Source organism: Aethina tumida, chromosome 3, assembly GCF_024364675.1.
Source record: "Aethina tumida isolate Nest 87 chromosome 3, icAetTumi1.1, whole genome shotgun sequence".
NCBI classification, from domain to species: domain Eukaryota; kingdom Metazoa; phylum Arthropoda; class Insecta; order Coleoptera; family Nitidulidae; genus Aethina; species Aethina tumida.
In genome coordinates, this window is record NC_065437.1 from 30,836,115 (window position 1) to 30,850,697 (window position 14,583).

The 14,583-nt window shown below is 31.3% G+C and overlaps 2 protein-coding genes across 2 annotated transcripts; both read left to right on the forward strand.

Moving 5' to 3' along the window:
- The first annotated feature begins 47 nt into the window (after positions 1-47).
- Positions 48-6,342, forward strand: LOC109599910 (receptor-mediated endocytosis protein 6 homolog). Its single transcript, XM_020015962.2, has 16 exons — positions 48-171; positions 387-516; positions 568-956; positions 1,058-1,222; positions 1,683-1,872; positions 1,926-2,264; positions 2,337-2,532; positions 2,593-3,296; positions 3,353-3,828; positions 3,909-4,594; positions 4,651-4,853; positions 4,992-5,245; positions 5,297-5,505; positions 5,559-5,673; positions 5,731-6,001; positions 6,061-6,342. The coding sequence occupies exons 2-16, from the start codon at positions 397-399 to the stop codon at positions 6,199-6,201; spliced, it is 4,458 nt and encodes a 1,485-aa protein (XP_019871521.1). The 5' UTR covers positions 48-171; positions 387-396; the 3' UTR covers positions 6,202-6,342.
- Positions 6,343-7,689: 1,347 nt separating this feature from the next.
- On the forward strand, positions 7,690-11,932 carry LOC109599892 (cytochrome b5). The gene is made up of 3 exons (XM_020015941.2): positions 7,690-7,906; positions 10,044-10,243; positions 11,634-11,932. The coding sequence occupies exons 1-3, from the start codon at positions 7,799-7,801 to the stop codon at positions 11,713-11,715; spliced, it is 390 nt and encodes a 129-aa protein (XP_019871500.1). The 5' UTR covers positions 7,690-7,798; the 3' UTR covers positions 11,716-11,932.
- Positions 11,933-14,583: the final 2,651 nt, after the last annotated feature.

Below are 14,583 nucleotides of genomic sequence, written 5' to 3' on the forward strand. Positions count from 1 at the left end.
ACTAAACAGGAAGTGTATTAGTACATGCGCAGCAATTCACAGAGTCTGTCAATTGTCAATCACGTCAGTATTTGTCATATCAAAACAAAAGATAACAGTGTGCTAATATGATATTTACCTAAGCAAAAACGAAATTTGTATTGAATGTAATTGTTTCGAGTAAGATTCAAGGTAATGTGATATGATAGAAACCATTTGTTAATTACATTTAGTTTTGTCCATGTCCGCCACTTTCCTCCTTTGTAGGAGACTTCCAAGTATTTAAGATTCTAATTGATGGTTAATATTTATGTAATTATGTTTGAAATTATGTAGTATTTACATTGTACATCTCATTACTTGACTTGTTTAAGTGTGTTATGGTGAACTAATTTGACATCTTATAGATAAATAATAATGAAGAATGAAGACAAGGAGGATGAACAATCAGAGGTTTTTAATTTAATCCTAAAACTACAGCAAGAAAAGGTCTATGTTACAAATGAAAGGGATAAAATTCAACAACTAAATGTATCAGTAAGGACAAGTAGTACAATATTGTAGCAGTGTTTGCAATATATTTTGTAGGTCAAGTCAAAAACGCAAAAAGTAATTAAAAAGTCATGGATTACCACAAAGCAAAGACTTTTGGATTATCAAAGGGAATCCTGTCTACACAACATAAAACAATTGGATATAATATACAATTCAAATTTCATAGAAGCAAAGAAAAGACTTGGATTTCAGAACTCAGTTAAGGTTGGCAAAATTTTGCAAAACCTTAGAATTCAACCCCAAGAACTGGCTAAACTGTTGATTCTTGGAGAGCAATTAAATGAGAACAATTATAAAGTATTACAAACTATAGTAAATGGATTGTACGGATGTTTTATATTTGCTGATGATAAAAAGTTTATGTTAACATTATTGTTAGAACTTGCCAAGCTGCAATTGTTACAAAATGAAGAGCCCAGAAGGTAAGCACTTATTGCAAATAAAAAATATTTGTGTAATTCTAAATTATTAATAGATTTCTTATTAATAAATTTTTTGCCTATTGCTAATGTTCATTTTTTAGTATTTTAAAACATGGAAGTTCATTTAGACATCTCTACTTATTGTTTAATGAAGTCTCACAACCTGCTAAGTTCTTTTTAAGTGCAGCTTTACAAATGCCCATTCTGCAATTATTGTGTAATAGTGATAATTACCTAGATCTTGATCCAGATAAAAGTTTAATGAGGTAAGTGTGTCTGGTTTAAATATAGAAATGGCATGTTAAACTTTAAGAAGAATAGAAAGTAGAAATGCTTTCTTTTAAAAATAATTTAAATGTATGTTACATACATTTTTTATTACTTTTCTCTAAATTTATTTTATTTATTTATTTATTTTTCTTTCCATCTAACATAAAGTGTATATTTACTTGAAATTGCTGATTGCTTCTGAAATTGTATGGTTTCTTCATTTCATCAATTCTATTTATATTGTAATTACAATATCTAAATTTATCAAGTTGACTACTCATTTATGAGCATCTGTCAAGAGGTGGATAATATTAATTACTTCTATCAATAAAATTATGTAATTCCACCAATTAAATACTTCAAACGTGTTATATTATTTTAAGCCTTTTTTAAATTATTGTTTTTATATTTCATATAATTGGTAATTGAGTGTATTAATCAAACTAAAACTTTTAGATTCAATTCAGAGCCACATAACTTTAAGGATTTTGAAGAATATCGTTCAGAAATCGTAGCTAAGCTGGTAGAGCTAACAAACTATTTTGTAGGATCAATTTTAGAAAATGTTTATGCTTTCCCAAAATCAATTGCTTGGATTGTTTTCCACATCTCGAAAATCTTCGATAAGTCGTTCGGTTTGAGAGAGGCGAGCTATTTGATTGTAATGATTGATATGTTAATAATTATTGATCGTTTCAGGCCAATGCTGTGATAACAGAGCTTATATTCACAATGTTTATATGCCCGGTGATCGTCGATCCCGAGCCACACTGTATTTGTACTTTAGAAGTGACTGAGATTGCTCGACACAATTTAATGCAAGTAGGACAACTTTTGCAGAATCTGGCGCTGTATAAATACCAGAAACCCGATTCAAAATTCATGAATGTTTTCAACGGTTTGGATAGGAAGAGTGTGGTCGAGTTTATGGATTTGTTGTTTTTCGATTTGGATAACGAGAAAGTACCACCTATTGAAAGCGAACCGACTTTAACACGAGATATTTTACTTTTTACTGAAGCGGAATTGTATCATTTTGTAAGTTCTATTTCTGTACTTTTGTAACTTATAACATTTATGTCAACCATTTATGTTAATTAATCATTTTAGATAACGTTTCTACAAAGAGTCCACTATGAGAACAGAAACAATAATGATATTGATAAATCTACATTAAACAAACTGTCTCTTGAAGAACAACTGGCTAATTTAACCATTGGTTTGCCACCTGAATCTTCTAAATCAGGAAGACCTAGTTCTGGCGAGGGAAGTGATTCTGGTAGTAATAAACCTAAATTTTTCTCAGGTATATAATGTGTTATTTATACCACACGATTATAATTGATTATGTAAACATTATTTGTAGGAAAAAACAACAGTATTCGCAATAATGCCGAAGACATCAAGTCAAACGTCGTTCTCATTTTTTCTATTGATGGAGTCGATTCGGAACCCATTGGATTGTTGTCTGAAGAGAAAGTAATAGATATGAACCTTCCAGTTAGCAATAACAGTATTTTTAATAACGTACCTGCCGACATGTCTCGCGACATTCCAGACAACGGCGCCGCCAACGGCGACATAAAACCTTATTCCAATTTTGCAGACGAGGGCTCTATCGGAAATACCTCGGACAACTTGGAAGCTATATCCGAAGCGGCCAGTAACCATTCAGTGGCGAGCAGCCTGGAATTGGAAATTGAAGACCAGAACGATAATCTATCCGACATGGTTTCTGCAAACGTGTCTGGTCGTGGATCCCCAAACATTTCCGGAAGGGACACGCCAAGTTCTCAAGTTAATGAAAATGAAGACAGGGTGATGGCCGAAGCTCGTCCTAGCGACGCCGCCCAACCTCAGTCGCAAATAGCCAGGCAAATTCGTTCCGAGATCGATGATAAGTTTTGCAAGTTTGAGATTAAGAAGCTGTTGGAGGGAGACGAGACCATTTCGATTATTTCCGAAACGTGGAGTACCGATGTGCTGGCTTCTGACAACGAGACCATAGATGGCAACGATTCAAGAATAGAAAGACAAAACTTTCAATTGGTGGATCAGGCGATCCATGAGGTATTGTTCCCACATTTCGATAATATATCATAGTAAACTTGAAAATAACTTCACAGGTTCCGATTGGCAACATCTTGGACATATCCGAGACGCAAAGTGAAAGTGCCTGGTCCACGGACGTGACAGCTTCGGACACTGAGCGGCTGATTGAGATCGATAACGATGATGCTGGTAGTGTGGCTCAGTCGGACGACACGAACAGTGTGGCCAGATCCGATGACACTAGATCTGAGACCGACGAAAATGTGCCGCCTGGGCTTAGACGCCTTTCCTCCTCATCAAATTCCTTCTCCAACAATCCGATGGTCCCGAATTATGCCGCAAACAGCAGCAGTCTTCAGGAATACAGACAGGAAGTGAAAAACGAAGGTGTTAACGGGAAGATCTATCATTCAGAACAGGTCCGCACACAGGTAGATAGCAATGCGAACAATGTTATGTTTAAAACTACAATGGATACTCAACAAATAGCCCACAATTCGGTATCTTACTCAGAACATAAAACGGAAATTAAAACAACATACAATTCCAGGTAATAAAATCTGTACCATCTTTATTCCCTAAATATTCTTATTACAGATTAAACAAATATTATACTTATATATTTTATAGATCTACTGTAACAACTGTAATGAACAACGGTATTGTAGCCCTCAATAAGAACAAAGAATCTGACATGAACAATTTAGCTGGACCGAGTGGTGTGAACAAACGAACCGATTGCGAAGGCATGGCCACTCTGAACTTTCTCAAGCCAAATCGAATCTCCAAGAAGTATGATGAAACGACGAACGAAATGTTATTGAGCAACTGCAGTCTGAACTCGAGTTCCAGTGGCAGCAGCAGTAACAGTTTCGAGAACAAGCCCACTCATAACGATAACGAAGCGTCGGAACAATGGGAAAACAAGCCGTGGTTGAATTCATCCGGTAGTAGTTTGAATGTTACGCTGACTCCCTCAGAGAGTACCAGCGAATTGTCTGTTTTAAACGTTAATAACATTAATAATCCCACTAGTTTGTTGAATAAGAAGTCGGCAACTTTATTGATTCAACGAGGTTTGAAGCCGACAATTTCGACGGGGGCGATTCCCAAGAGTATCAGCTTCGATATGAGTGCGGACAAAGGTTTGGAGGATGAGAATAAGAAACGCAACAGTTTTTTGGGCAAGATTCGCATGGGATTTAAGAATAAACGGGGCAAAAGCAGCAGGGGCGACGATATTCGCAACGATGCTGATGATTTTTCTTTAAATAAGCGCAATCCTCCTAGTTCTCCAGTTAAATCCAGCAACATAGGCAAGTATATATTTTTCATTTTGTTTATAAGGAGAATTAACTATTTATGGTTATAGATGCTTCAGACGACATTTTGGCTAAATATAGGAGTAAATCTTTTGTTGAAAGTAGTCCTATTAAACAAAACTGCGACGTTGTTAAATCCTCCAGTGGAAGAAATATAGATGATAGAAATTCCTGTTCAAATGGTTTCGATGATATTAAGAAGAAATTACGTTTAGCTTTAAGTAACACCTCGGAAGTTCCTTATCACATTAAGGTAAAATGCTAAAATAAATATTGTAATTATGGTAATTTATTGTAATTTTTTCTTATAAAGATTATTGAGGACAGTTTAACCCATTGTCAAGGAAATTGTTCATTAATATTATAATTGTAATAATGTATTTGTTTCTAGACTTCCTGGATTTCTGCAAAATGTAAAGTGGAAACTGTATTAAAAATCGAACTTGGCAAAGCACGAACAATGAAAGAGTCTTCAAATATAGCTAGGATTTCAGAAGCAATCAGATGTGTGGCCTCCATGGACAACAATAATTTTATGAAACTGCTTCAGTCCATGCGACAGGATTTAATATTACGTTCAACTTACCTTCAATATTTGGTTGTATCTAAACAGGAATTATTATTCTGTGATAAGTATTTGGATAAGTAAGTAGTTAATTTAATTTGTTGAAGTAGAGTATAATTAATGTATATTAGTTTGTTGGCTCAAATTTCACATGAGAGACGACAATGTGAGAGATACTTGGGCATAAGATGCGTGGAAGAATTTCTACAGCAGCAAGAAGAAGCCATAAAAAATTTTTATGATGAGTTTATGGGCATAACTTTGGCGGATGAGAAAAACGATTGCTTAAACGATTTCTTTGGTCAGTTGTATTCTCTTATGGAAAACAGCAATTGGACAGGTAATTGTCTAATAACTTTTTTAAGATTGATATTACAACAATTTGTTATTCAGATGTATTAAAAAATAAGGAGGACATGATCAAGTCCATCCTGGAAAGGGCAATCATGAATAGGGTATATACACATTCTATATATCCAAATGGCGATGGAGACAGAGACAGGGATAGGCAAGCAGTTTTACTAAAAATATCTTAACGTTTTACGTAAAATGTAATAATTTTTAGCCTTTTGTATGATCACATCTCGAAACTGTCTAAGGTAACGACCCCCGAGCACAAGGATCTGAGAATTCCGAAAGAATATCTGCGTGAGTATCCCTGGCATCCAGCACAGGATGCTCTAAGGGCGTTGAACGCCAGCCGTACGCCACGTGAGAAAATAAACTGCGTGGTTCAATGTGCTAAATGCATCATGGATCTTCTGTCTATGTCGCAAAACACGGGCTCAACCACCGCCGATGATTTCACTCCAGTGTTGGTTTATGTAATTATTAAGGTATGAATTTGTATTAATAATAGAAAATTACACTTCTAATGAATATTGTTGTATTTCAGGTTAATCCTAAGGCCTTGTTATCCACAGTTCAATTTGTAAATAGTTTCTTTAGCAATCAACTGCATGGCGAGGAGGGATATTGGTGGACTCAGTTCTGTTCTGCTGTGGAATTTATTAAAACTATGGATTATTCAGATTGATTAATTCTATTCCAAACTATTAACCATATGAATACTAGACCTTATAACATGTACCTATGAAGTAATTTATGTATTTTTAATAATTTTGTTAGTTTAGAGAGCTTTTATATTTTAAATAAAAATGTCTATACCATTAAAAGATTATTTATTCTTATTATATTAATATTGATTTTTAAAAGAAGTCTTATTTCAAAATTATAACCATAATTATTCTACATTATATTATAAACTTTTTAATTAATTATTTTATCATTTAGGATATTTAAGGACGTCGATGATTGCTCTGCTTACATGTCTTCTATGAGGTAATTGATTTTTTTTGGGGTATATTGGTTCATATCGGCGAAATTATAGCTTGAAGCTTTGGAAGAGTATTAAAGCAGGTTGATGGTTAGGAAGCCACCGTTTTAGCATATCCTATACAGGCTCGATAGGATTTAGGCCAGGAGAAGTTGTAGGGTCTCAATACCCAGTGTTTTGAGCCGTTTGATCACAATGTCTGAGCGATGTAGCTGAGTATTTTTAATAAAAACGAAGTTCTTGCTATTTGAAAATTTGTATATTATTAACAATATTCTTTGCGTATATGAAATCGATCTTCCCCATACCACAAGTGAGCATTATTGACCATATCGAATCTCATCTGGAGTTAATTTATAATTTGACAAATATCCATCCAACAGTACTGTAATCAATCAAAATTGAATACACTTTGTGTTGCCTTCTTTAAAAACGAATAAAATTTTTTTCTCTTTTGTGGCTTGTGTCGAAATTCATAAAAAATAATTAAATACAATTAAGTGCACGCAAAGTGGACCCATTTTAATTCATAAAAGTTTAATATCTTTTAAAAATTAATTTATTTTCTGTTTAATAATGATCAAATATATTCTATAGAAATGAGGACTGTATTTTCGAGTACTGGCGATGGTTGACATGCATTCGTTTATTAATTTTGACGTACCCAAGTGTTAAAAATTATTCATTTTAAATGGTTTATTCATCGCCATTTAATTTGATGATATTTTTTGTATATCATCACATTAAATCAGCTTTACGAATATAAACATTATATGGCGATGAATAATAATATGAAATATTATATAATTCACAAGTTTAAAATTGCTTGTTAACTATGATATTGTAGGAATTATTCGCAGAAATTAATCATTTCAGACGTTATCTTCTGCTGTGTTGTCGAAACTGTCTATAAAATACTTTTGTATTTATATTCTATATAATATATAATTTGTCAAACTAATTTTTTTATTTGATAACAAGAAATATTATCTAAGAAATATAAAATTTGATTTTTTTAAAGTAAATACTTAAAATTGTAAATTATTTTTAAATTAAATAATATATTATACGCAGTATAGACCATTCCCTGCTTTAAATCAGAAACTTGGCAACGTAGTGCTATTCGATTAACCGAAAATTCGGTCTCTTGGCGTTTTGACACACTGTCATTATCATACTTCATTTCGGCACGTCATCGTCCAGAGATCAAGGATATAAGATATAATTATTGTTTCACTATCAATACAGTGTTGTGCGTTGTGGTGCGAGCTACCCAGTGTTCAGAAAAACGCGAAACATGACCACCCAATATACATTGGCCCAAGTCAAGGAACACAACGATAATAAAAGCACTTGGATTGTGATTCACAACAATGTCTACGACGTTACCAGTTTTTTAAATGAGGTAGGTGTTTGTTTGGGTTGGTTAGAAACGTGCTTCTTTCCCCCATGGGCATTTTTAGACCGTGTGTGGAAATCATTTAAAATTATAATGCCATGTTTAAAAGTTACATGTTTAATATAAAATTAAGCGTAGGAAAAGAAAGTTTTCTTTGTGCATTTATAATCACGGGTTAGCTGATTATAAATGCACAATATTACGAGTGGAAGAACTATTACACCTATTGGTGGTAGCGGAAGATCATAGTTATAAATAAATAAATAATTGTGAACACGTTTTCTTCTTTGTAATATGCAATTATGTAATTCGTGTTTATCTTATCATTTTTTCTGTCATTTAAGTGGTTATTCTTGATAGGAGATGGTGACACTATTTCAAAATAAAATTTTAGATTTTCAATGATATCTTTTAAAAATTACATTTAATTTATTAATTAATTAATTTTATAAGTTAAAATTATAAAACTAGAAATTAGTGGAAACCTCCAAATGACATTTTAAGCTTCAGTTGATGTTTGAACAATTATTTTACCAATTTTTCCATTATTATGTGCCATTAAAATATTTTCTTGGTACTTTTATAATTTTAATACGCAATGAATTTCATAAAAACGAATATTTACACAAAATAAACATTGACCAGGCATGACTAGACAAAAAACTTATGTTCACTTGCGAATACTGATCTTTCTAAATACATAAACTATGGTTTCGTGTAATGTAGGAGCGATAACAAAATGTTACGTGCCTCAGGTCTTTGGTCATGTTCATAATACCATGTTTACCACATAATTCATGTAACAATTATTAAGTGAAATTTGTTATTAAAGCAATTTTTGAAAAAAATATTCTAATATTACTTGGTCTGGTTTTATGTTGACAGTTACATAAACATAAAACGTTTTTAAGCAGTTATTGAGATATATGGATACATTTTGTGACAATTATTAAATAATCTACTTTGTATGTGTACTTTTGTATTGTCTTTTCTCTTAAACATTTTCTGGTTAATTCACATGTTTAGAAAGAAACCCTATCATTTAATTGATACATTAGAGTCGGGACATTTATAAACAGATGACGTATTTGTATATTAAAGTCAACTAGCAGTGACTGGTGGTATTCTTTCTATGACTATAAGTTATCTCTCAAAGTTGATAAACATATTATTGATCGCGATGTTACTGTTCTGTCAGTATTGATATTTGTATAAAAAATGAATTGGAACTTATTGAGGATAATGAATTATTTTATTAATTAGGCTTAATTTGCTTTAGTCCTGCGGTTTAAGTTGTTTACCTTCATTTGTAAAATAATTGAACTTTGAAGTAATCAGCATGTTACTAAGGTCGTTATAGTTGCTAATCTCATTTAATTATCGGTTTGTTTTAGAATCAATAAGTATAATATGCTAATCCATTAAAATGTTTATCAAAATGTCATTCTTCTTATCTTTTACAATTACATAAAACACTTTAAATGGGATAATTACATGAGTTTTTACATGACACGAATTGTAACTGAAACCTTCTGCAAACAAATTAGATGCGCTTCGGTTTCTGGAGTATTGTGCTGAGATGAACTTGTCTCTCGTTGACCTCCGAATTGGCTCATTGAATGTTCCATCCGCTGCTCCCGCTTGGAACCTATTTACACTCAACATTAGTATTATCTTCAGTATATAGATGCCTATGAATTATTCATTTGCTAAATATAGTGACTGTTCGAATCTTTGATTTATTTATGGCGACTGATTTTTTAATCACACTCCACTGCTGTCAACAAAGTTGTTTTTAATGTTACGCTGTGTCTGGATTTTTGTTTTCAGTAAAATAAAATAACTAGTCAAATAATCAATATATTACATTTCAAGTTTATTATTAGCATGTATTTACGTATGCTTCATTCATGTTTCTTTTCACTATTATTAATTAAGTACTCTTACGTACATTTTCGTTCCAATATCGTTAACTACTTGTATCATTTAGCATTGAATTATTGCATTATTTAGTAGGAAAAGTGAAATCTACCTGTACTTTGAGTCGATGTATATTTGAATCAACAATCTAATTACCCAACAATCGTTTACGTAAATTGAACTCACGCGTACATGGTAATTAAAATTTATTTATAATTTTCAGCACCCTGGTGGCGAGGAAGTCTTGCTGGAACAAGCTGGAAAAGATGGTAGCGAAGCATTCGAGGATGTTGGTCACTCAAACGATGCCAGAGAATTGATGGCCAAGTACAAAGTGGGCGAAATTGTGGAATCTGAACGTAAACCAGTTAAGGATAGAAACGTTGAATGGACCAGCAGCAGCAACGAAGACTCATCACAAAGGTATATTTGATGATATGAAATGTGGAGTTACTGCATATGTAATTTGCCACGAATTGGTTCAATGACTTGTAAAAAAATATTAAATCGTAGCAGTAATTTTACATATTCTTATCGTTATTTCGTCGAAAACTTGATAATAAATGTAATATTAATATTAATGCAACAAAATGAAATATTTGTCTATATGAACAACAAAACTCATTTAAGAGATAAAGTCGCCCAAAAATACGTTTTTTTTTCCTAGAAACTCTCAACAAAATAAATATTGCATTTTGTAATATAAAAACAAACTAAACAGTACCTAAAATTTGCATTACATTTATTTTTATTTTATGTAACTTTCAACAAAATTGAATATTCCTTTATATGACATAAAACGTGTTTGTTTAAAAGGAAAAATAAATCTCGAATTCTCCAAATGTATGTTAAGTTATTCATGACAATAACAATAAAACACATTTTCATATAATGTAATGTAGGTAACATTTGCGTGAAACGTTAGATATGAAATTGAAATAAACTTTCCAATATTTTAATGGTTCAAGACTCATCACAAAGGTATATATTATGAGATAGGAAATGTGGAGTTACTACGTATGTTTTTCTAAGTATAAAAAACGTTTCAATGACAAGTCCAAAAAATTTAGTTGACGTATACCTGTAATAATTGCAGTCTTTATTAAAGTGCTAAATAAATATTGTATAACTTTCAAAATTAAGGGAAAGAAAACAACTAAGGTAATTTAAAAGGTGGAATCATTATGTTTTAGTTATTTTTATCCCATGTAACACTCAACAACATTAAACATTCCTTTCGTGTAACATAAAATTAATTTGTTTTAAAATTGCAATAAACTTTCCCATATTTTAATGGTTCATTGTCATAATGTCCAGGACAACAGTAAAACTAAGTTACTTAATGAACTTGCAACTACCCGCCTTTACATAATGATTGGAAACCATTGTGATTGCAATTTAATTCGCTTATAAAATGACCAATAAAATCATATTTGCTCTATTAAATACGAAGTGACTTTTAAACATCGCTTGCGATTAATTGAAGCATAATAAATAACAATGTATCATAGCTGTAAATTCACGATGTCATCTTATTATTGGGATACAGAGATAAGCATGTAATTTTTTGCGAGGTCAAAGATTTTTGTTATGTTCATGTTGCTGTTACACATACGATGATTGTGCAACAGATGTATTTATGTTTAAATAAATTGTGTGATTATTGTGAATGAATATCATAAAATCTTGCTGATTTGTTTTGATAAAAGCAGTCTATGATAAAACTCTCTAGTCAGGCACTTGTCACTATTTTAAAAATTAATCTAAATATAATGAAATATATGTGTATAATGTTTAATTATTTCTTTTTCAGTTCATTCAAGACGTGGATCATTCCAGTCACGCTGGGAATCGTGGCCACCCTCGTCTACCGTTTCCTCTTCCAGGCACACTAAACACAAAAATTAATTAAATTAATTATATATAAATGCATTTATGGTTGTAGGGATTAACCGGTAGTGATTGATATATTGGCAAACACACTGTCCCCATATAAGGGACAATTTAATTATTTCTTTGGTACTATCAACAAGTGCTGAATATACTATAAATTTTAAAAAAATTATTTCATATATCTGTATGAATATTTTAATACATTTGTTTTAATTATAATTCTATGTTTTATTTCAATGGGTTTAAACCCTAACTTGTCATTCGTTAATGAAATAAATCTTGGCAACAAACTAATATTTAGGTAAATAGTTCGAGTTGACCAAATTAAGTTTTGAAAATATTATCAATAACAATTCGTATGAATATTATTATTTATTATGTGTAATAAGTTTTGTTTTATTTTGGGAAAACGTGTTTGTATATGATGTGTATGTTACATTTGTAAATGTACTAATATACATTTCGATTGTTAGTCCAATATATATATTATATTATTTTTTAAAGTATTTTGGTATGAAATGTTTCTAATTTTATTAATACTAGATAATTTATATAAATGAATTATTAATTCTTGACATTGCAAACTATGTGTTTACAATAATAAGAAGAAATTCACAATATGAAAATAGAAGTTAGACACACATTCAGTGTCCTTAAAAGGTCAGAAGAAATTCTTGAGATTTCCTTAACACGAAATTTTCGAGGGAAATTATGGCGTTAAAGTTGAAGATTTATTTTCAATATTTTTTGGGGAATTTTAAAATCAATTAACTTTTTAAACTAAGATATGGAAATGATGTAAAGAGTATAGTTTAATTTTCTTCGACTTGATAATCTTTCTTACATGAAAACAATACAAACCACATTTTATTGTTTTATTTTATTGCTTGTCATTTAATTGATTTTTTCTGTTCAGTAGTTGCGTTAAGCGATATTAACGAGGTATACCTGTTTTAAATGCAACACGTAGACGAATAAATATTGCCATTTCATATACATGTACAGTGAAAATAAAGATAGTTTGCAAATGCTCTATATGATGTATGTGGTACCGTCTACATTATACATATTTGAGTGTTTCACTCTAAACAAACAATTGTATACATACAAAGATTTATAATGGTTACACGTTTTTATCAATAAAAAATAAAATTGAAAATAAATAACAAGTGGCACAATCTTGTTAAAAGTTATTTATCAGTTGAATATTGTACCTCAACTCTGACAATCAATAATCAAATTAATTTACGCTGGACTTATAAACTCGACACTGGCGTTCAATGTTGAATTAGTGTATTCCTATGGAAGCATTTATAAACGCCGTTGCCGTTCTCGTCGACTTTAGAGATGGTTCACGCTGCATAATTTTATAAAATATTCAAAATTTACAAACATCTAAATAATAAATGATTCACAACAAAAATAAATATTGGAAACAGAAATAACGCTGGATTTATAAACTCGATGTTGGCGTTCAATGGTGAACAATCGCTGGATTTATAAACACGACGTCGGCGTGCGCGTCCGCGTCGGCGTTGGCATTCAACTGCGGAACTCAGCGTCAGCGCAAACGCGGACTAGAACGTCCAGTTAATAAATCCAGCGTTAATCATTTCATTTTTTTGAATATATCAATGACGATAATAATAAAAGGTTTATTAATTGGAAGTTGAGTTTTAAAAATAAATACTTTAAAATAAATCCCATCAAAAAATGTATTAATAGATAGGGATATGATGAGAATATATATATGAAAAGAACAACAACAATAATAATAATCAGCTTTATTTTCTAATAAACAAGCTCAGATAACCTTATGTTAATTAACAAAATAACGGTAACTCAAAACGATGTATAATACATCAGGTAATCATAAAGTGTTTGACAAAGTGGCAGAACTTACTGATTTTGGTAAAAAATTTTAAAGCATACTGTTGTCAGCAAATTCTGCGACTTTTCCAAAATAAGTACAACTATCTTCTTTTTAAAATTTCGTATGAAACAAAAAACGTAACTTTTTAATCTAACATTGTTACTGAAATAAATATAAAAAATGTATAGTACTTTATAATTTATACATGAAATGATTATATAGTCTTATCAAAACTCAAAGGAACGTCAATTTGTACACATACTTGGTTGCACTGGTAACTTACGTACAAAATTGGCAGTCATAATATACGACAATACGATAATTATATGGACATCAAAATAAATAAATTATTAATATATACATTAGTATTATAATATTTTTAATTTTGAATATTTTACAGGGCCATCCAGGTGGCGGATTGTGTCCATATAATTCGTCATATTTTACTATAGATACATTTACTTTATATATTATCTAATGTAAATATATAAGATATTTTTGTTGTGCACCAAACGACCCTACGCATCCCCCTTACTCGGGAGTATCTTATTATTAAAAAACCTCTATAACAATATTCTATGATTCACTACTTAATGATGACGAAGTGTGATGTAAACAGGCAGTGTTATTTATAATAGTAGCAGCAGTAGCAGGTAAAGTGAATCTTAAAGTGGGGTAGTAAACGGTCGCGTAGGGTCGTTTACCACAGCAATATGAAGGCAACGTACTCAGACTTAGGTTGCGGTTTTCCGCACACTGTTTTAGTGCTTTCAAGTCATTTTTTGGGACACTCATCGCATTTACTGACCACGAAACAGATTCTAAAGGGTTTCGTTTCGTCACAATTATTTGTAACATTAAATAGGTACTATCTAAATTGTAGGGCAGTAAATCATGAACACAGTGTTTTACACACAAGTAATTGTGCTGAATACGATTTTTGGTAACTGTAACTTAAGACAAACGTATTTTTATACTGTTGATGAACGCAAATATA

Coding starts and splice junctions, on each gene's coding strand:
- LOC109599892 (XM_020015941.2), top strand. CDS start 7,799: ATGACCACCCAATATACATTGGCCCAAGTCAAGGAACACAACGATAAT. Junction 7,907..10,043: donor TTACCAGTTTTTTAAATGAG/GTAGGTGTTTGT, acceptor TATAATTTTCAG/CACCCTGGTGGCGAGGAAGT. Junction 10,244..11,633: donor AACGAAGACTCATCACAAAG/GTATATTTGATG, acceptor TTTCTTTTTCAG/TTCATTCAAGACGTGGATCA.
- LOC109599910 (XM_020015962.2), top strand. CDS start 397: ATGAAGAATGAAGACAAGGAGGATGAACAATCAGAGGTTTTTAATTTA. Junction 957..1,057: donor CAAAATGAAGAGCCCAGAAG/GTAAGCACTTAT, acceptor TTCATTTTTTAG/TATTTTAAAACATGGAAGTT. Junction 4,595..4,650: donor AGTTAAATCCAGCAACATAG/GCAAGTATATAT, acceptor TTATGGTTATAG/ATGCTTCAGACGACATTTTG.